At 34.5% G+C, this 23,277-nt stretch overlaps 1 protein-coding gene across 1 annotated transcript in view; it reads left to right on the plus strand.

Annotated features, from left to right (window-relative positions):
- Positions 1-22,832, plus strand: part of LOC149776454 (transmembrane channel-like protein 7) — a 111,208-nt gene extending 88,376 nt beyond the window's left edge. The window contains exons 13-17 of the mRNA XM_089942398.1: positions 468-542; positions 8,403-8,516; positions 15,181-15,566; positions 18,955-19,033; positions 22,601-22,832. Coding sequence (XP_089798524.1) covers positions 468-542; positions 8,403-8,516; positions 15,181-15,566; positions 18,955-19,033; positions 22,601-22,696 — 750 coding nt within the window. The 3' untranslated portion in view covers positions 22,697-22,832. The remainder of the gene's footprint in view (positions 1-467; positions 543-8,402; positions 8,517-15,180; positions 15,567-18,954; positions 19,034-22,600) is intronic.
- The last annotated feature ends 445 nt before the right edge of the window (positions 22,833-23,277 follow it).

Genomic DNA, 23,277 nt, shown 5'->3' on the forward strand with positions numbered 1-23,277 from the left:
TCCTATGATGTCCAGCTGGTCTGAAGTAAAAATGGTGCTAGTCTGACAATTAATACGGCAGCCATCTTACAAATCTTGTTATGACAACACTATTTAATAAACAGAAAGTCATATTGACCTGGAGTTTTCACCAGAAGACTTCTTATGATGTAAAAACTAATCTAAATGATATCTAATTTGTCCTAAATGAAAATGGTGCCAAACAGGCATACAGTATGTGTACTACTGCAGATAATTTGAAAATCTTGTTATTGCTGAAGAATATCTTAGATGGTTTCAACACTTGTCAATTAAAAGGAAGAAAAAGTCCTATGTTGAATTAATGGAAATCCTTTTTGCCCAGTAGAGTATTAATACCTTTGAGGGACTCCTTAAATTTGTATTTAGATGACACTTGGTTGCACTGGGCCAGCGAGTTATTATTATTATTATTATTAATTTGCTTAATTTGTTACATTTGTATTTAGCGGACACTTGGTTGCACTGGGACAGTTATTGGACAGGAATTGTATAAGCTTGTTATAATGGATACCCTCATTAATGTGAGTTGAAGGATATACTGTTTTGAATTCCGAAAGACTTCAGAAAAGTGTTGTCTTTCTTTTATTACAGTTGGCTGTCATTTGATTTATTCTCTTATTTATGATCATTGGGATAATGTAAAATAGTCTCAATACAGTAAAACCTGAAAAAACAAAAGCATTTACATTTTTATTTCTCATTTTTAAATTTCCTTTTATAAATAATTTGATGTTTAAGTCTTTAATTTTACTGGAAATGACCACAATGAGATCAAGAAAATTCAGAAAATCCAAGCAAATAAAAATGGGAGATCCATGATTTTATCTACCCTAGGCATATCCAAGATAAATAATTGCTTTTGTTTTGTGGGTTCATTGCTATTTTTTAGCACATGATAGGCTATACATGGTGACCAGTATACACCGCTCCCTCGATAACTCGCACCCGGATAACTCGCGATCCCGCTTATAACGTGGTGTCCATCTTGGCTCCCGATTTTTTCCAGAGAAAATGTATTTAAAATATCTTTAAAATATGCTGAACATGAAAAAATTACGATAAGAATTGATAAATTAAACCTGATACATTGCTCGTTTTATCATCGAAAATGGTGATTAATGCCCATAAAAATATAATCCATATTTTGAAATTTGCAAGTTCTAGAGAAGAATTAATTTCAGAGATCTCAAAAACACTTAGTTACGCATATTTGGACGTCAATTTTTGATCTGGGACGCAGAAAATCATTGAGGCGGGAGTCCTCCATACGCATGTAATAGGTGCGCGGGGAAAATTCAAAGATTTGCCGGTCCTGTTTCAGCCACCTGCTTTGTGGGAAAATGTGTTGATCAGTTTACTGTGCTGATATTTACAATGACAGAATTCAGTGGCTGAAAGACTCTTTGATGTACTGTTGCTATTTTATAAGAGTACATTAAAAAAAAAAAAAAGAACATGATGCAACAGCTAGGCGGCTAGTTCAAAGGCTTTGACTTGGCGGCCGAGTGAGAAAATGTACTGATATTTAGTAATTGAATTCAGAGGCAGAAAGACCCAGTTTTAAAATCCTAGCGAGACCTCTGTTTAAAGATATCATATATTATGTAAGTTTTTATGATAAATAGTTGTCATTATACTGTAAATAAACAGTCTGGCGAAATAGCGATCAATGAAAACTTCTGGTAAATGCTAACAGGTGGCAACAGAGAATGAAATAAACACCAATTAAATGTCTTCCTGTGTGAAAGTCACGTTCTAATCCTTTAATTCCGTTTCAGTGTAAACATTATAATCACAACATATTCTGTTCATTGAAAACATGAAAAGAGTCAATCGACCGTCACATCGAAACCCATGAGTACTTCTGTGAGAACCTAATTACATGTACATGCCGGCTTTGTTTCTTCAACAACTTGGGGAAGTGTTTGTTGCATAATAAAAAAAATTGATTACAAGAGACCTCGGGTGCTGGATTAAGGGTCTTGGAGCTGCCTTTGACATAAAGCAAAACAGTAAGAGACAACGACGATGATAGTGACTTCGAATGTTTCAGTGAAACTGATGTCATTAATGCCGAGGCTGTTTGGGAGAAATTTGTACAGACTCATGGTCCTGAGATAGGCGTTTCTCTTGATGATATGGAGGAGTGGATTTGTGCTGACAATGATTGCCCCACAGCCGAATACATGTCAGATGAAACTATAATTATTTCTACAGCGAACAAATTTGCAGCAGAAGACGATTCTAACTGGAGTAACACAAGTGTTGAAAGTGATGCAGACGCAGATGTTGCACCCCCACCCCTCTGCACAGGAAGCAATAAAATATTTTGATATTGCCATAAGGTGGCTGGAGACCCAAAATATTGACTATGTAAAGCTCATGCAGTTGAGAAATCTGAGGGATTTTGCTCGGCGGCAGAGAAACCAAGGAGTAACCCACAAAAAGAAAACAAATTAACTGATTTTTTCAAAAAGTGAATTGATATTTGTCAAGCGTGGCACAAATGGCAAGTATTAACTTGTTCTAATTTACGTTGTTTTAAATTTGTAGACCAATTAAATATGTTAGTATTGATTAACCCTTGTTTTGTTTTTTTTGTTTTTTGTTTTCCATTTTACTTCTATCGCATTCAAATCTATCTATCTATCTATCTATCGTTCGATCGACACTGTTTCTTGAAAAGAGTAGATCTTTTGTATATAAAAAAATGTCTAATTTGGATCAAACAATAAAACTAGAATGTATCCAATTCAACATAAAAATTAGAGACGTAGTACACAATATCTGAAGTGGTACACCTGTTCAGCGAACGGAAACCACATGGAATAATGTTTTCGATGATCGCCTCAATATACTGTAATTTATCCTGAAATTAATGTTGTCCTATGAGAAAATAATAAAGTACACCGTTATGAAGAGATATTTATTAACAGTTAATCTCAGAACGATTATAAAGTGAGTATTCAACAGTGTAATCTGCCTACCCCCCCCCCCTTATTTTTCCATTATGTCGTCAATCACTTTATTGGTTTTGGGCTTGTTTTATAGGTTCCTCGATAACTCGCGCCTCACTTATAGTGCGGTCAATGTTTCTGGACCCCGATGTGTGCGAGTTATCGAGGGAGTGGTGTATTTGGTGGCAGAAAAACCATGGGAAGGTACTAGCAAGCTTTCTCGCATACCAGTGTTAGCCAAACCAAGACTCTAACCCACATAGCAAGGGTGAGATGTGTTCGTCATCTGTAAAGGCAATCACCTTAGATCACCCGGACACCTGGGGCCCCGATAAATATATTCTTATGTTACGTGTTTAGGCTCAAATAAACAGTAACACAAGATAGAGTGAAAACAACAAGCTTTGAAAAATGTAACAAATAATTTATTTCCCTGGAAAAACACTAAAGAAAATGAAAAAATCAGAACTTATGGTTTTAAGAATCAAATCTAGAAATAATCCAAGAATAATCCACGAATCAAATTTTAGAAGTCCTAATAATGAAATGTTCTAATGAATTCAAGTTCAAGTCCCGATGAAGAATCCAAGATGGAAGGAGATGATGTATGCTGTATCCTCTTCAGTATTGTTGTCTACAGTTCCATGTAGAAACACAAGAAATAATCCAGTGTTTGAATTAATGATATTTCTTTGTTCAAGAATTCTATATGAACACTCAGAATATATCCAGAGAAACAAATTAATCTTTTAGAATCCAAATATGAATAAACATTAAAATGTAATTCCCAAAATGACACAACAAAAGAAACACCTTTACGTCCCAGTGTTTATAAGCCTGACAGAGATTATTTCTCTAAAACAATGGTTATACGGTAATTTTTTTAGGTGCAGAATGGGTGCCCGTATATAGGTCACATGATCATGTTTAGATCACATACTCAAAACATGGCCCTGAGGAAACAATCATTTTACTCCAAGAATAAAAAAAAAAAGTAAATCTATTTACAAGTCAAGGGTCACGTATCCAACACAGCTTCGATCTCAGCCTTATTATTCCCACAATAAAAATAAATTTAAAAAAACTTATTCACATGACTGTTATTAATTTTGAATTAAGGTCAGGAACTAGGTCAGCTTTAAGTGTTTACTAAATGAACAGTCAAGGTCAAACTATTTTCTGGAAAAGTATCAAGGTCTGTATTATTTTTGCAGTTGGACCCAACGTATTAACATTTACAGTATCTATTCCAATTAAGGTAGTATAACTCAACAGAGCATTCAAACCTTTTCTGTAGTCCCGTTCAGATCCTTATTACAGAAGTGTCAACTAAACAAGTAAATCCATATAATCTGACCATGTTATAAGCTACCAGGTCAATTAGCTGAAGAAAATTATGACTGTACCAAGAAAAGATGGGGGATGGGTAATAAAAGTGGGTGCAAAAATGTGTGCTTTTGATTAAATGAAGACAAAACTACAGGTAGTCTGTAATACACTTGTGTATTGACAACTAGCATATGTGTAGTATAGTCCATATTGCATTAAATACAATACATCATGTATGAATAATCCATGAATTCGAGTATAGATCATGTTATAAAATTCACGTATCAGTCACTTCCTGTTAGAAAACACAAAAAGACATATATGGACCTTTTCAGTAACCTAGTTATCTCCCTCTTGTATTAGGTATTTACTGCATCCGGTAGGTAATTAAGCCGTTGGACAAGAAGATAACTGCTGCCATCACTAACGAATCTGTCTTAGCCAAGTGTTTTATATTTAGTTATGTTATGACAATTGAGTTATTTCTTGCCCCTCGCACAGTTTACAATTACTAAAGGGGAAAGGACTGAGGAACTACGTATATATACAGTGACGAAAGGAGGAAAATCTCTCACTCTCATATATATATATATATACATATATATATATATATATATATATATATATATATATATATATATATATATATATATATATATATATATATATATATATATATATATATATGTTATGTACAAAAATGCTGGTCTCATCACTATTAGAAAATAGTTACTAGACCGAAACCGGAGAACCATCACGACACATAACTTTATATAACTATTATACCTTAAACCTTTTTTTATATGCAAATAAACAAAGTAGATAAAAAATGTAATGCAAATAAAAATATATATAAAGTGGTCATTCCTGATACAATAACAATATTACATGATTAAAACCATATAGCATACACATGTAACACACACAATACAATAGATTGATCCTTGGTCAAGATCACTAAAATTTAGGGACCATGATATAGAAACCAGTCACAAGACCTTGTGTCTGAGGAAGGAAGTATATGTCATAAAGAAGTATACTGGGAAGGAAAACAAAGGGACCAGCTCCAGGGATATTGTAAGTACAACACACCATAAAATAATAAAGTGCAAATAGCAATGAGCAACCCCTGAACAAGAATAGTAAATACTTTGTTTCTTCAAAATTCTTTTTGATTTGTTACAGAAGGACAAACACCCACACTATGGGGTATACGGAAACTCATTAAAGCCTTTAAAGTACCCACAAATAAAATAGTATACAACTCACCGTTCGTAAAATGACTCTTATAAATGGTCCAGCTATTGAGAAACATGATCAGAGGATTATAGATAGATATGACTAAAATATGCAATGCAAAAATGGAATACAGTGGAAATAAAATGAGCAAAGGAAATTATTTTTGTTTTTAATTTTTTCATTGAAAAAAATCAGATGTTTTTAATCATCAGATGCATACATATCAGTTTGAATTGGACAACAGACAATAGAATTAATTTTCAAAACTGATGATATAATTTTATAAAACATGGATAGTATAAAGCTTTAACGCAATGGAAATAAAGCACCCTGTGGAAATTATTTATTTTAGTTTTCAATGATTTATTTGATTAAGGAAGGTCAACAGAAGGACTTCTAAGCATTTTGCATAATATACAACATCATCAAGAATGAAGGTTCATAATTGACTTAAATAAAATGCTACTTTCAACATTCAGTTTAACTGTAATTGGTTCTATGTTTTTGTATGTTTGTATTATTGTTGTCGATTTGTCTTCACAATTTTATTATTCCTAAATTATCTTCTTAATTTTTTAAAAACTTTCAGTTGCAAGTATCTGCACAGGTTATCCACACACACCCATTGATATATTATTTTTTCCATTGTGCCTAACAATTATTCATTAATTACTTTATTGAGCATTTATTTAGGGCGTTTAATTGGAATGTTTGCCCATGGCAAGAAATATAATTTCGTTCACTTCGTTCTGTTTTGAATTGAGTGAATGTTGACCAGTGGCAATATCTACAGGAAATGCTTCTAGCACAACCTCTATACACTAATTAGGTTGAAAAGAAAGGGCAGATAATGAGGTAGCTGAAAAAGTCTTTAAGGAGGAGTGGGAGTCCTCGTTTGATCTATTTCCCATTGTCAATGAACATGTTTCACTAAACATTTCACTATGAAATTGTTGGCAATAGCACATAGCTATGGTTGTTTACATGCTACTTTTACATGTATATAAACTGCCCTAGGTTTTGGTCAGCTGGAGACAGCTATCCTCTTGCCGAGGCTACCCAATGGATGAGACTTCATAAGGAAATAAAAACGTGAACAAATTAAAAAGTAGCTTGATGGCCAGATATTTATGGTTTCAAAAGATTGGAATGTAATTTTTTTTATGCTGCAGTTAGTAACTATTGTAAGCTGAAAAGGATTCCTGCAAAAAGGCAACTTTCATGGCAAATAGACATCTTCTGGTCACTTTGGAAAATGCAACAATCCATCAGAGTCCATTGTATTTTTTTAATTGAGGTGCTGACATCCTAGGATGAAAGGTGCTCTTTTTTTATTGAAGATTGTTACAGTAGTCCACTTGCTTTGATGAATGATGCATGTGTTATTGAAGTCACCACTAAAGAACAAATTTGAAGGACCAAACAAATGACCGTTTTTTATTCTGGCAGCAGCATCCAGTAATTGTAGAACATTGATTGGGACTGAATCTTTTTCATTTGCTTAGTATTTATACAGATCAGTTTTTTTAATGTTTTGGCAAAAGAAATTTTTCTGGGTACATTAAACAAAAACATAACCATCATTTGGTCAATTGTAGTTGTACCTGTTCCTGCCTTCAAAGGTTGGACGATTGTAAATGTAGTCTAATAGCGTGACTGTTTGAGTGGTTCAGCAGCATACAGTAATCTGGCCAGATGTCAGTATAAGATTATGATGTAAAAATGCACTGTTAAGATGGTTTGTCAATTAACATGAACAAACAATTCATTTATGTAACAATAGATAGATTCCAGTGCATTTTGTATCCAAGTTTGTGGCTTCCTTTCATGGCACATTTGAATTTCTCAGTTCCAAACCCAAGATTGTATAGACAAGTTTAAACAGCTAACAATTTCACCAGATGATATATTTTGTCACAGTAAGAAAGAAAAAAAATCGCATTTTGTGACATTGTCAAAGCCCAGTGCAATCCCTGAATAAACTATTTTACGTTATTTTCCATACTTTTAAGAAGAAAAAAATATTTTTTAGTGAGTGAGAAATATACATGCATACATAATTTCAGCTACAATTGTTTTTATTAAAATTCATATATGAACACTTCCTCAAAATGATAGTTAACATTTTACACAATATTTTTCATACTTTGAAGAAGAAAAAATATTTTTTGACATAAGAGAAAAATAAATGCATATGAAATTTCGGCAGCCATGCTACAACTGTGTTATATCTGAATTCATGTTGTAACAGAGTGCTATAGCTGGGTCATAATTTATGTAGAATGTCGCAAAAAATAAGGATAGTATTGTAACCACAATGGACTGTCCTTGTGACCATTCTAAAGGATCTGTTAAAACATTAAGGGGGAATATCCCCTCCTTCATTTGAGAAAAAAGGGGAGATTTCTTAAACATAGGTGGAATTTAATGAAAACAAATGGCAGGGATTAAAAAATGGTATAGATGATCTTTACCGGTATGCATTAAATTGAATTTTTGGCCCAACACTTTTTAGAAAAAAAAATTCACAATCATAATTACTAGAATATATCCTGCAGCTATGGTAACCTTAACCTCATAATATACTTTTGTTTTACTAGACTGAGTCAAGTAGCTTATAGACAAAGTTGAAACCTCAGCAAATTGCCTATATGGAGATAGATATCTCTAAATCAAAAAAATTACTATATGCCTAATTACACATGGTTCAAAATAGTGACATAAGCTGGTGAGCGGTATGAGCCCACTTGGACCCCTTGTTCTATTGTAAACAGAATTTTTTTTTATTTTTAAGTGTCCTGTTATTACAGAAAAGTAAAATACATATGAATGATACCTGTAGCATTCATATTTCAGGCAGTTGTGCAGCTGTCCATGAACTTTGCAAGTTATTTCTGGACGAAGACGAAGGCTGAATTCAGCATCTCCTCTAACGTGTTGGTGCTTATCTACAGACAAGGGCTTGTGTGGGTGAGTCAATTACAGAATAAAAGCTGAACAAAAGGTTATATCATGTAAAAGCTGGATATTGTGCAAATATGTATTTTGTTTCTGTGCAGTAACTCAAGTTCTCCATGTCTTTGTGGATGGCATGCACCTAGGGTAGCAGTGGAGCGTACCAATGGTCAATTATTTCTGCACAAAATAACTTTCTTCATGACAGAGCTTCACAAAATATTGTGCATGACTTACACTTAGAATTAAGTAGAAGCCTATTTATTTTGGGGTCAAAGTGGCTGAAAAATGATAATGGTTTCTGCCCAAAATTTCAGATATTTACCATGTACCTAAATTGCCAAAGTTTGTGGATGACTTACATTTCTGGTAAAAAGAAGCTTTTGATTTTTGGAGATAAAAAGGTCAGGATGATCGAGAATGAAGAAAGAAAAATATTTTTCTTTTGTGTAATAACTTTAGTTAAAAACCATGTACCTTGATCAAGATTTGTGGAAGGAATGGACTTAACTCATTAACCCTTGGTGCTGCATTTACACGTCAGGAGGTAGTAGCTTACTGCCGAGCTCGGTAGCGTCAAGTTCATGTATGATACACTAAAGTGGGTGGCATTATAGAAAGGTAGATGTAGCTATACAATGATATCAAATAATCGGGAATATCTAGTTGAACTACAAAATACAGAGGGAAAAACCTAATTTTTTGGACCCGATTTTTGTCCACCCAAAATTCCCTTGTGGTCGGAATCCGATTTTGTGAATGGATTTTAGACTTTTTGGCCTCAGATCTAAGGCAGACTGGTCTGAATTGCATACAGACAGGCAAACCTTTGCAAAAAGTAGAATAAGATGGGCATTTGGAATAAAGTGTGGTCTCGATATGAAAATGATGGGTTCGTTAGTCAAAAACAAAAACTCCAACTTGTACCCTCCTGCTTCTGCATGAGTGAAATAGACAATGAAAAACAATGTTTCTAACACAAGTAGGCATTAGGTTAAAGATTTTTTTCCACCCAAAATTTGCCCGTTGTCAGAATGCGATTTTATGTTAGGATTTTAGATTTTTTGGCCTCAGATCTAAGGCAGACTGGTCTGAACTGCACACAGACGGGCAAACCTTTGCAAAATGTAGGATAAGATGGGCATTTGGAATAAAGAGTGCTCTCGACATGAAAATGATGGGTCCGTTAAGCACAACAAAAAAAAGAACTCCAACTTTTACCCTTCTATTCTTGCACAAGTGAAATAGCCAATGAAAAACAATGTTTCTAACACAACTAGGCATTAGGTTAACAGGAAATCTCTTGGAAGTCAATGTATTAGGATGTATTCAGAAATAGCCCCCTAAATTTGTTTCCTACTCACATTTCAGGCAAAAACTACAAAAACCTCCAGGGGTTAATGAGTTATGGTATGGAAGATTTCTGATCATTTTGAGGTTAAAAGGTCTAGGTCATTGTAACTCAAAGAAAAATGTTTTTTTTCCAGAATAGCTATTGGTTCAACAATAAATTCCTTGACCAGACTTTGTGGATGACTTTCCCTTAGCGTAATTAAGAAACCTGGTGGTTTTGTAGTCTTGAGGTCATGGCCATGGTCGTTGTAAGTGTAATAAGAACATAATGGTTTATGCAAAGTAATTTTAGCCATTAAGAAAACAGTTTATGCACAGTAATTTTAGCGTATAAGAAAACAGTTTATGCACAGTAATTTTAGCGTATAAGAAAACAGTTTATGCACAGTAATTTTAGCGTATAAGAAAACAGTTTATGCAAAGTAATTTTAGCGTATAAGAAAACAGTTTATGCACAGTAATTTTAGCCATTAAGAAAATAATGTTTTTTTGCACAGTAGTTTCAGCATATAAGAAAATAATGGTTTATGCACAATGTGTCATTCAAGTTATTTTTGTTATATCAAACAATATGTGCATATTATTCTGTTATTGCCTTCTCCCTTTCTAAATTATCCTCCTGTTAACATTTTATGGTGGGTTTAGTATCCCGGCCAAAAGAAGGTCACTTTTCCTCACCAATGAAAACATTTGGAGAACAATGATTCCCAAGAGAGAAGACAGTAATAGATTTTGTATTTCACATGATGTAATATGGTATCATAGGACACTGGTGCATAGAAATTGTGCCCACTGAAACAGGTGTAATGACCTTGTCAGGTATAGTAACTCTGAGTCATTTCACGCAGTCCAGAAGTAAATCTTTGTAGTTAATCAGTTGGAACGAGAATTTGTCTAAGACTCAGCTGGTCACTTTTTGTGGGCTTTATTTCTCAAGTGATTTTGATAAAATCTTAAATGAGTTTGCTTTTATCTTTGGAACACATTTGTTTCTTCCTTTATTAAATTCTACTTGATATAAAAGTTGAGAGCTGGTTTACATAGTGTCAAGTTCCTGCAATACTTTATAAGTTAGCTTAGTGAAATTGATAACATTTAGAGTTCAGATTTTGGGGAAACCCTGATGATGGGACCAAATATTGTATTATTTACTCTCAGTAATCAGTAATAAGATTCACTAGCCCTAAATTGTAAAAATGCACTGTGTTCAGATGTTTATTTTCAACATTGATTTGATCTATTACTCTTACATGTGTTAAACCAGGTTTGGGTTTGGACACCAATCATTTTATTATATTAAAGGACACATGCATTGATAAATACTATACTGGACAAATTATATCAACTACCTTGTATACATTCTGAATTGTTTGTCTAGTGTGTTAGGTCTCAGATGAGATTCCCTATGATTTTCTTGACTCTGGTGTACCTTTGTTCACAATATTTTTACAACCATTCATGAGGGGCCCCGAGTGGCCGAGTGGTCTAAAGCGCTCACCGTTCCGGATCACTGCCATCTCACCTCTGTCTGCGTATGTTCGAGTCCAAGGCTCAGCTAGCGTGGGTACGTGGGAGAGCCTGCCAGTAGCTTCTCGTGGGTCGGTGGTTCTTTCCTGGGTTTTCCAGGGTTCTTCCTCCACCAGTTATACTGGCCGCCATATATGGCCTATCTTGTGCTGAAAATGGCGTTAAACCCCAGAACAACAACAACAACAACCATTCATGAAATTCTTCTTGAAAAGTTAAAGATCTGTCAATGTAGTAAAGATACCCTTAAGTGGTTCACATTCTACTAAACAATAAGTTTAAATAGGTAACATTAAATGGACACCTGTCTTAAACTAAATTAATAAATTGTGATGTGTCAGAAGGATCTTTCTTGGGGCCCTTGTTATTTTTTTGTTCATAATGACCTACCAGTAAATATAGGAGATGCAGTCTCATCAGCTGACTTGTATGGTGATGACACTACTTTGTTTAATGCTCAAAGCAATCAAGTCGAAGTTGAAAAAATAAACCTTTCAGCCTGCTCTCAACAGACTTCATATATGATGCAAGGAAAATGGTAGGATCCTCAGTATGGAAAAAACAAAAGTCTTGATAACTACACAGCAGAAAAGAACAAAGTTGAAAACTGTTATGATGCATGTTCTCTATGATAATGTTCATTAATGATATGTTTAGGTAGAATTCTTGGAATATTTATAGAGAATAACTTGCATGGATCTTATTATATAAACTATATTTCAAAGAAAATGAACTCTTCTCTTTGGCTTCTAAAGAAAATCAAGGTCTTCATGCCTTTACATTACAAAGTTACTTTTTTTTATACAAAACTTACATTTCAACTGCATTTTAAATATGAGAGAAATTTCCAGACTTCTGGAAAGGTCATGTAAAATAATTCTTGATCAGCAAACAGAAAATGTTCAAACTGCAGTGCTAATACATTAAAAATATTACCAACGCGTGAAGAAGAAAAATAAATTGAGAAAGACCAGAATAATGAACAAGCTTTACAAAATCTGCCCCCTCTAACCTAAACACCATTTTCCAGGAAAGAGAATCTGCTGATATCCCAAATCTAAGACCATTCATAGGACACAATTTCAAAGTACCAAAGCCAAAAAGGAGCTTTTTAAAAATAGTTTCAATTTTCAGGTGCACTGGTTTGGAATAATATTCTACATGATATTAACTCAGCTCCAAGCATCACTTCCTTCCACGTTAGTGTATTAGATGATCAAAATCATCGAAAATTATTTTTAGTATACTTTTTAAAGCAATGGTGTATTTATTAAAGTACATGTAACACTACCCACCTCCTATGCTTCATTTTAATTTTTGCAGCAAAGTAGCGTAGCATTTATTATTTGCTTGAACATTATATGTACATAAACGAGGACCTCAAGGTAGATCAATTTTCATTTGTAACTAATTTAGACACCCTCTAAAAATAATGTATTATTATTATTGTTGTTATTATTATTAAGACATACTCTATCACAGCGATTTCCAACCTTTTCAGATGTGAGGACCCCCTCTTAACTTCAGAATAAAGTTTATAGACTCCCACGTGCTAATAGTTGTACTTTTAGGCTACCTTGGAAAAACCCAACTGACCAGAAGGGTCTGCAGTCCACAGGTTGGGAACCACTGCTCTGTTAAAATCTAGTCATGGTTGTCTCCCCTATCAGTTGCATGACTTCAAAGTAAACAGAGGGAAATCTATTGACTTCTTCTGTGAGTGGATATTAGGCCAGTTCTGATCAAACTTGGAAGGAATGTTTCTTAGGACAACATATATCCAAATATTTTGTTCAAAGTTTCTTCACTAAGCAGTGGTGTCGCTTTGAAATTAACCATATGGAAAACACATTTTCAGCTTCTCCAGAATGACTGAGCCAGTTTTGTTCAGTGGTAGCATTGTTTCTTGGAACATAATCTTTCAAACTTGTGTCCAGGGGTGGCTTATTTAGCAATGGTGTAGCTTCATAGCAGCGATATTGGAAACCTATTTTGAACTTCTTTTCAAGAATAGATAAGTGAATGTTGCTCTAGTTTGGTTGGAATGTTTGTTTGACATGCTTTATCCAAATTGCATCAAGGGTTTATCCCCTACCAATTATGAGGCTTTGCAAGCAACCAGGTGAAAAATCTATTTTCAGCATCTCTAGAATGGCTGAGCCACTTTAAATCAATCTTGGTAGGAGTGTTTTTTTGGACATACTTTATCAGAGTTTTCTTCTCAGTGGTTCCTTTAACAGTGTTGTGACACCCATAGGAACCATACTGATTTTGTCTCTAGATTCGATGAGTGAATTTTGCTCAAACTTCTGATAGTACCGTTTCTTAGGACAAGCTCTATTAAAATTGTATGGCACCCCTGACAGTGGTGTGGCTTCATATAGGAGCCATTTGGAAATATATTTGAACTTTATCCTTGAATGGATCAGCCAGTGTTTATCAAACTTGGAACAATGTTTCTTTGGACATATTTGATCAGAATTTGTTCCTTGGTTGTTCCACAAGCAGTGGTGTGGCTGCCATAGCAGCAATACTGGATACCTGTTTTAGACTTCTTCTTTAGAATGGATATTTGAATTCTGTTCACACTTTGTTGGAATGCTTGTTAAAAGACATGCTTTATCAGGGTGCAACCCCTAGCAATGGTGTACAGTTGTTTCTGTAGAAACCTGATAGAAAATCTATTTTCAACTTCTTCAGAATAGTGCAGACAATTTTTATTAAACTTGGTAAGAAAGAGAATTGTATAACAGTATGACTTCATTAGCAACCAGGTGGAAAACCGACAAATAATACTCACCTCCCATCAAGTACAGCTGTTGTTGCTAATATTTATAAGAAAAAAGAAACAAGCCTTCAGTTAAAGTTAATAGCAATATTTCTTAGGATATGTAACATCAACATCTTACGTGGGGTGTCCCCCCAAGCAAGAGGTTTAGCTTACATAGCAACCATATGAAAAACCCATTTTTGACTTGCTCTTTATAACTGCTCACCAGTTTTTATCAAACTCGTTAAAAATGTTTCTTAGAATTTACTTTCTGGTAAAATTGTGTTGGAGCTGGTTTTCCTCTCAGTGATGTGATTTCAACAGCAACAGCATGTACAACCCATTTTCAGCTTCTTCAGAATGACCAGTGGAATTTTGATCTTTGAGTGAATCCTTCTCAAGACAAGCTCTATTAAAGTTGTGTCCTGGGGGACTCTTACAGGAACAGTGTGACTGCTAGAATAATGGGGTGTAAAACCTACAGAAGATACGTATCTCCATTCTAGTACGAGTTTTGTTAGAGTTATTTTAGAAACAAAAATGTATGATTGAATGACCATCTCTCCAAAACTGTCTTGCCAGATCAAAGCAGAGATGAATCATCTATGTAGAGTCTAGCATGAAAAGATGACAGTGCACTGTCCGGTCCACTGGAAGTTACTCATATTTGAAATACAGGTCAACACCATATCAGATAACACCAGTTTCTGACAAACTGTTGGAAATTATCATGACATGGGTGTCCTCCAACCCAAAGCCCATGGCTTGTCTTATTACTACATTTTCCTTCGAGAACAACGTATGTTAAGTACTTTCAGGCCCACTTTGTGTCTCTTGTTTTGTGAGGGAATGCAGTTTTATGGTCTCAAATGATAATTCACACTAAATACCATTCTAATATAACCAAAAAAAATTGACATTATTTGAAACTGGAAACCTAATACAATACAGAATTGTTTAAATGGTTCACAGTATTCCCTCATTACCTAGCTTTAATATACTGTTTTGTTTATTCCTTATTTTACACAGATAGGGTCATTTGCCTGTCCCGTGATGCCTGTACTTGGAATGCTGTCCAGTCTGGTCTTCTTCTTCATGAACTACCTTATCATCTCCAAGACATGCAGACCTCCAATCAAACGCTGGAACCAGTCCCGCAACACAACCTTCTTTATGACATTCCTCCTCACAACTCTTGCCTTTACCATCATACCTGCAGCAGTTGTCATTGGCAACCATGACATCATCAAACTAGGTCAGACAGAAAAGCAGGGACAATTCTGTGGTCCATTTGGTGGTTTGAAGCCAACTGCCGTATACACAGAATTTAGCATTGATCAGACATACGTGGTTAAAGTGATCCTTCAGTGGTTCGTGTCAGATACAGTGGTTATTACATTATTTTTTATGCTCCTGTAAGTAAATATTTGCACTACCAGTTTTATTAAGAAAAAGAATTCTGAAACAAAGCAAAATCAGTTGCATAAAATGGAAAAAATTATGTCCCATTAGCTACTTAATTGCAAACAGTGAATAACCAGCTGAGCATGATCCTCAATATATGCATGTATGCTAAACAACTTGTATTGAAATATGCCATCGAAGAGTAATCAGGATAAGCATCAGTCAAACTGCTGACATTTGGTTTGTATGCAGTACAAATGCAGCTGTTTTCATTCTCAGTAAATTGGTCATTAATCATCTACACCAATGTTAACATTAACCCATATTCATATATTTTTATAGCTCTCTCTTTCTTTCTCTCTGGGGAGTGGAGTGGGGATAGTGAAATGTGTGTGTAAATGGGGCATATAATGATAAATGAGAAAAACGTGTAGATATTGCTGTTTTGTTGCAGATTTCTTGTTTTTGCATTTTAAAGCAATTTGTTATAATGTCATCAACATAGCATCTAAATTTGAACACAACTTGGGTTTTCCACAAAAACACTTCTTACAATATGCAGGTTTTTTTTACAATGAAAATGGTGCAGATCTATAACATGTCTAGATGTTTGTGAAGGAGTTTGAAAACCCAACCCCAGTTGACCTTGGGGTCAAGTCTGAAGTCATTACTTTCTTTTTAAACTTCGGCTTATGACAACAGAAACGTATATACAACTGAATTTAATAAGACTTCGTATGTAGTTGCATTCAGCAAACAAACTGATAGTCACAACTGTCTTTGATTTTAAGGTCAAGGGTCATTACATTGGTTTGTAGTCGTTACTTGCTTGTGGTCATGATATATGAAAATGAGTGTGAATTGAATTTTCTTGAACTTAATCAGATTTTTGTGAATATATCTGGAATTTTGTTTGTTCTCCAGCAAATACCAAGACAGTGTAGAGTTAACAAACTTAGCATGTGGATATACCTTCACAGTGTTTGTGTGACAAATTTGTTGATTTTCTTTTATACTTGACATCATATTCAAGGGCTCTAACATTACAAAAAAGAATTGTTGCATGCATCAAGATTAGGCATGTTGCAGTTTCTCAGAAATATCTGAGATACATTCAGTATTTGGCTGTTAAAAAGAATAAAGCAGAGAATAAAACAGATTTATCACAGATTCCTAGAGTATCAGAGTAGCTGTGGTGACTTGGTCATTATCACAGATTCCTAGAGTATCAGAGTAGCTGTGGTGACTTGGTCATTAACATGCTTGACTCTGAACGGGTACAGGTTCTAATCCTACCATTAGGTCAGCCCTTATCAGCTAATTCCCTTGGCACTAAATAATGTATTTGACAGTGTTTCTATGTATAATGCCAAACCAATCATAATGAAACCAGACCATTTCAGGAACTCATTTTAAAATTATTTTAAATATGTAAGCTGTTGATAATCCATGTAAATCTGAATATGCATGTGATTATTTTAAAGAACTCTGAACACTTTCATTGTTAACAAGACCTGAGCTATCAAGTTATTTTCTGATGTGTTGCTAATACATTAAACTCTTAGTGTTGTCATATTGACAAGACCAAAAACAGTTACATCTTTGTAGCCACATATTGGTACAGATCTTGAAGCAGGTATATTACTAGTAAAATGAAAACAGGTAACATTAGCACTAAAAACAAAATTAGAATGAAGAAATGCAAACAAAATGAAGAATGAATGTAAAAGAAATGACGAATTTATCATGAAGAAAACAGAAAACAGTTGCGAAACGTGAGATCCAGTATGAAGAATGATTAATAAAAATGATAAGAAAGTTCAAGCAAATGCATTTCATGTATGGATTTGAAAATGTATTTACCTTATCTCAGGCTGCTGCCAGATGTCTACAGAAAATAAATTCATTTGCGTGATGATCCAGAATGAGAGTCTTTATTCTTGACACTGAGAAAAAATATTGTCTCACTACTCACACATGAAACTGTTCAAACAACCACCAGTGATTTGATGACATGATCACTGTACACATTTTATTTGAACAAAACTAAATACAGTTTGCTGCCATATATTCTACAACAGTTATAGTTTTACATTTACATTTATGGCCTTTGCCATTACATTTTTATTTATCATTAATTCATTGTTGTCTTTTCAATTTAATGCATTTTCTATTTTATTAAGGGACATTTAAATCGGATATAAGAGCAATAGCTCTTTCCATTTAACTGTTTATTACGAATGAAAACATTCTAATTTTGGTTAATGTATTAATGATGTGAATGCATTTCTGTGACCAAAAAAAATGATCGATGTGATGGTAGATGAAATACCAATGTAAAGGGGAATGAATGCAAATGAAATGCCAATGTAAAGGGGATGCAAATGAAATTTCAATGTAAAGGGGAATGCAAATGAAATTCCAATGTAATGGGGAATGAAAATGAAATTCTAGTGTGAAGGGAAATGCAGAATGAATGCAGATAAAATGCAGCTTTGGTGACATCTATTAGAGACTGGGTTATTTTTAACATTATAAGCAGTATTTTCTTCAGTTTTAAGTGCCTTTATACATGTTTAAAAATCAAGTCTAGCTGCATACAGCATAGTCCTTGATTTGATCTGCTGTCACATATCACACCAGCAGATCAGGGTCCTACCAATTACTCAACTGCATAACCCAGATCTGCTGTCACATATCACACCAGCAGATCAGGGTCCTACCAATTACTCGACTGCAAAGACCCAGATCTGCTGTCACATATCACACCAGCAGATCAGGGTCCTACCAATTACTCAACTGCATAGACCCAGATCTGCTGTCACATATCACACCAGCAGATCAGGGTCCTACCCATTACACAGCTGCATCGACCCAGATCTGCTGATGCATTATTGTAATGTCAGATCTGGTCTTGTGCAGTTGGACTGGACTTAAAAGTGAGTATATGTGTTAATTTAGTTATAAGTGGACTTACTTTAGGGTGTTGTGATAGTGATTTATATATGCATAAAAAAGGTTTCTTATTTAGAGTCGGGTGATATGTATTTTTTCTAGTTTGGAGATTAGAAAAACCTCACAGACTGATACCCACAAAAATAAATGAATTTATAATATGATTGGCTCAGACTGGTCATCAGTCTCCTTTCTTGCGATCACATGCACTGGCAGCTTTGGGTCTGTGTAGTTTGTTAGAAGTAATCAGTAAGACAAACAACACTGACCCTGATCTGCCAGTACATTATGTGACAGCAGATCAGGGTTTGTGTTGTATGTGGTTACACTCAACTTGTGAGTATGTATATTAAATAAGCTGACAAATAATGTACATTTTGAATGACCTTAAGTCATTTGTTCCATTTGATCATGCTGTATTGCTAAAGTTAAATATTTTAACAGGGCCATAGTATTCTATTTGAAGATCCGACTCGGTGGAGAGAAGAGACATGGCCGTATTCTTATAGCGGAATTGAAGGAGGTCAGTTGGGAAATTTAAACAAATTATACATGCTACTGCATACACGGTTTCGCTTTATCATCCTTCTAAGGGATCATGAAAGATTGTTTGGCAAAGGAGGTAATATAAAACCAAGGGTTCTGTGGGACACATTGAATTGTCAGCAAACAGTAATGTGACAAGTTTTCTCAGCTTTCAAAGACAGAAAATATAGAAGCAACATCCACCAGTCCATCTATCTGTATACAGACTTGTGAATGCTCTGCTTTCCACATTTTATTAATTTGATTCAACCCAATTGAAGGTTTATCTTAACAAACTCATGGATGAACTAAATGAAAAGCATATTTGAATTTCATTTCCAAAAGTTAATATGCATGATCATTTTTACATTTGGTCCATTTTGAACTAAATTCTTGTGAAACTATATTTTGTCACTTGATCAACTAAGAATAGGTATAAAACATTATTGGGTTAATTTCAACAAAATGTTCTGTAGAGTTTCATCTTCACAGGGTCTTCCATGAACCCAGTTATGACAAAGAGGCTGAAGATAATTTAGAGTCATGGACCTTGATGGACTTTGAATAGATATTTGATAGGCTTGTGAACACTCTAGTATTGTCATTTTGTTTAGTTTGATTCAGCCAAATTTGCAGTGAGCATTCATTCAATAAATTTTCAGATGAGATCGATGATAAATGGATTTTGAGCCTTTCCAAGACATGGGCCTTGATTGACTTCAGTTAGACATTGTTATCATTGTCAACACATAGTGACAATTTTTATCTCATAACATAATTTTAAGAAGTTGTATTGTTTTATTTTTATTTACTGCCTAGAAAAGGTGGGCACATTGGGGTCTGGTAACAGGTTCTTACAATTTATCAATAACCCTTCCCCATACCCCCCAAGATATAATAACAAGGGGTCTTGCAACAGGTTGTTAAAATGTATAGTCATTCCCCATACTAAGAAAAATGATAATAACATGGAGAAATGCATACAGCACTCCCTCACTATAAGACCTCTCATTATAGCACATTTCTAGTTATTAGTATTAATATTCATCCTGGCAGTTTGTACCCCTTGGGGATTTTTAAATATTGAAAGCATTAAGGATATTTTAAAAAAAGAACAAAACTTATTCATTGAATTTGTTATCATTTCTAACCTAAATGTCATCAGGGGGACCCTAACACTGTTATTTTTTCATGTTTCAAACCAAATGAAAAGTTTTCAGGATAAATAAGGAGACTGCTCACAATCTTTTTCAAGTTCCTGAAAAAGTCAATTTTCAGTTATCTTTAGGATGTAAAAACTGACTCATCCATCATTTGCATTGTCTAGCAATAATATATCAACAAAAAAAATAAAGGGCAAGCAGTGTAACTCTTATGTACATGGGTTCAAAGGGACGTAATGCACAAAGTAGCGGAAGCATATTAAATTATTTGAAGCTACACTCCTGATGTCTGAAAAAAAAATAGTCTTGCCGACACAAATATGGTGGTTGCGTTAGTAAAAATCTCCTGTTTGGTTTGAAACATATAAGATGACATTGTTAGAGATCCTATTATGAAAATCAGGTTAGAAATTATAAATTGATGAATGAAAAGACTTTTGTGGATTTTTACTTTCTATATGCTTTTCATTTAAAAAATCAGTATTGGTTGTAAACTGCTGGGGGAGTGGGTGAACACTTTATATCATTTGATAGTGCTAATAGATGCACTTCTTTTGGTTTGAGTACACTGTAAAATGATACATCTGCTGGTGCATATAAATAAAGTTGCATAAATTTTAATTAGTGAAATACATCCTTTCATCTCTGTATATTTAATCGTGTAGCTTCTACAATTCAAATACATCCTTTCATCTCTGTAAATCAAATACATCCTTTCTTCTCTGTACATTTAATCGTGTAGCTTCTACAAATCAAATACATCCTTTCATCTCTGTACATTTAATCGTGTAGCTTCTACAAATCAAATACATCCTTTCATCTCTACATTTAATCATGTAGCTTCTAACAAACTGAACCTAGATTTATGCCACTGCAGGCAGCATACATACACACAGAAATATATACAAATCTTGTAGACCTGCCAACACTTATGATTTTTACTGCAAGGTTTTACTGACCACTCCGGTGGCATAATGGTTAGAACATCTGCCCCAGGTATGGTAGGTCATGGATTCAAACCCTGGCAGAGTCATACCAAAGACTTCTAAAATTGGTACTAACAGCTGCCTCGCTAGGCAATCAACATTAAGAGGTTAGTGCTAGGACTGGTTGGCCTGGTGTCAGGATAATGTGACTGGGTGGGACATCATGCTATATGTCTGCGGCATGATGCCCCAGTGCTGGACATCACTTTAAACTGCCACACTGCAGTCATTGTAGCAATATGGCTGGAAAATTACTGAAAAGATCCTTAAAATACAGGCTAAAGAAAAGAAGCCAAAAATAATAGAAGTATTATTATAGTGAAATCTAGATAATTATTCACTTGTATGGGTTTTTGTCCCAATCAAAGTTTTCGACTCAGTGGAATGGATCAGGGAACCAGACTAAATTTACCCATGCTACCTGCATTTGCTATTTACATGATAGTACGGTCTGGAAATGTCACCCAGCAATTTAAAACACTGCAGGCTAAGAGGAAAAGCGGCTTTTCAAAAAGTCCCCAAAATCTTCACACAAGTATGAGAAAAAAAAACAGAAATATTAATATACTTGGCCCTGCTTGGAAAAAAGGCAGGAAAGGCTATAATTTTATTTGAATCATGTGTTGATTTGACTATTGTTTAGAGCAGAAATGATTGCAACCACCGCACAAATTCAGCAATACATAAATATTATGCAGGATTGAGATAGGTAAGAAGTCATTGACCTCCAGCTTTCGGATAAATATCAAATGTCTCACTGAGAAAGTTCTTTTTTGGCAGGCCTGATAATGGATTTAAATGTGTACAAAAAAACTCAATTGCACTAAATTTGTTTTATACATTAGGTTGACATCAGCAACTTTCTCTAGGCCTTAACTCCTCTTAGTTTAATTTCTTTAGGACAAAATATATAATTGTGCTCTCTCCATATTCTAAGGGGGTGGCCCATATATATCTGTCCTGCTGTATTTCCATGCAGTTTGTGAGAGAGAGAGAGTGGAAGCTCCATTGATGGAGCACCGGACTCCTAACCTAAGTGTCAAGGGTACAGTACCACCCAGGCTAGCACTGGTCAGTTGCCTGGGTGTGCCCTTACAAGAGTCAGTTAGCTCCCATTTCCTACGCATGATATAGCCAACAATGTAAAACATTGCCATTAAAACTCAACAAACCAATGATTCTGTTTCTACGGTTTGCTTCACAACTTTAAGGACTGCATGGATTTAAATTATAATTAGTGTGTGGTGTAACTAATAAAAGACCAAGGTCAAATTTTGAGTTACAGCCATCTTCAATAAGTTTACTTTTGTACATAAACAATGCTTTCATTAATTATACCTTATTGGTAGGGACATCTTCGTCTTCGTAGTCTTCACTGAAATGGAACTTAAAGTCGTCTTTATTTTCCAATTCCAGGAGAGAGATGAGAACAAGCATCTGGTGAACAAGATGCTGGGAATGGGAATCAACCTGGGCTTCACTAAAGATGAGAGTATTTTCAAGAAAAAGTAGTGAACATTGTTTGGGGAAAAATGCATCCATCAGTATGTTTATACAGATATTAAAGCTGTCATTTATTTATTATTTCAGTGAAGATGCAACATATTTAGGAATAAATGCATACTTTGTATAAATTCAAAAGCTTGCATTGCTATACAACAAGAAAATGTTGAATTTTTTTAATATTTTCTAATATTTCATTAAAAATTATTTTTGGATTTTTTTAATTTGCGGTTTATTATTTAAAAAAAGTGCATGTAACTGCATCTTAAAATTTTTGGAAAATTATTGGTGTGTGTGATTTGGATGTTTAACGTACCTTTTAAGAATTGTTTAATCATATCACTACAATGTCTGCAGTGTGGAATTTTGTCCCACCCAGTCACATTATCCTGACACCAGGCTGCCCAGTCCTAACACTAACCTCTAAATGTCAAGCGCCAAGTGAGATAGCCGCTAGTGCCATTTTAAAAAAATCTTTGGTAGGATTTAAATGATGAGAATGTTAAAATTTCTGGAATTTTCTAGAATTAGACAACAAGTTTATAATTTGATTATATATCAGATTTTTGTTGCTTTGTTGTACAAGTTAT

Source organism: Sinohyriopsis cumingii, chromosome 18, assembly GCF_028554795.1.
Source record: "Sinohyriopsis cumingii isolate HCF-2022 chromosome 18, ASM2855479v2, whole genome shotgun sequence".
NCBI classification, from domain to species: Eukaryota; Metazoa; Mollusca; class Bivalvia; order Unionida; family Unionidae; genus Sinohyriopsis; species Sinohyriopsis cumingii.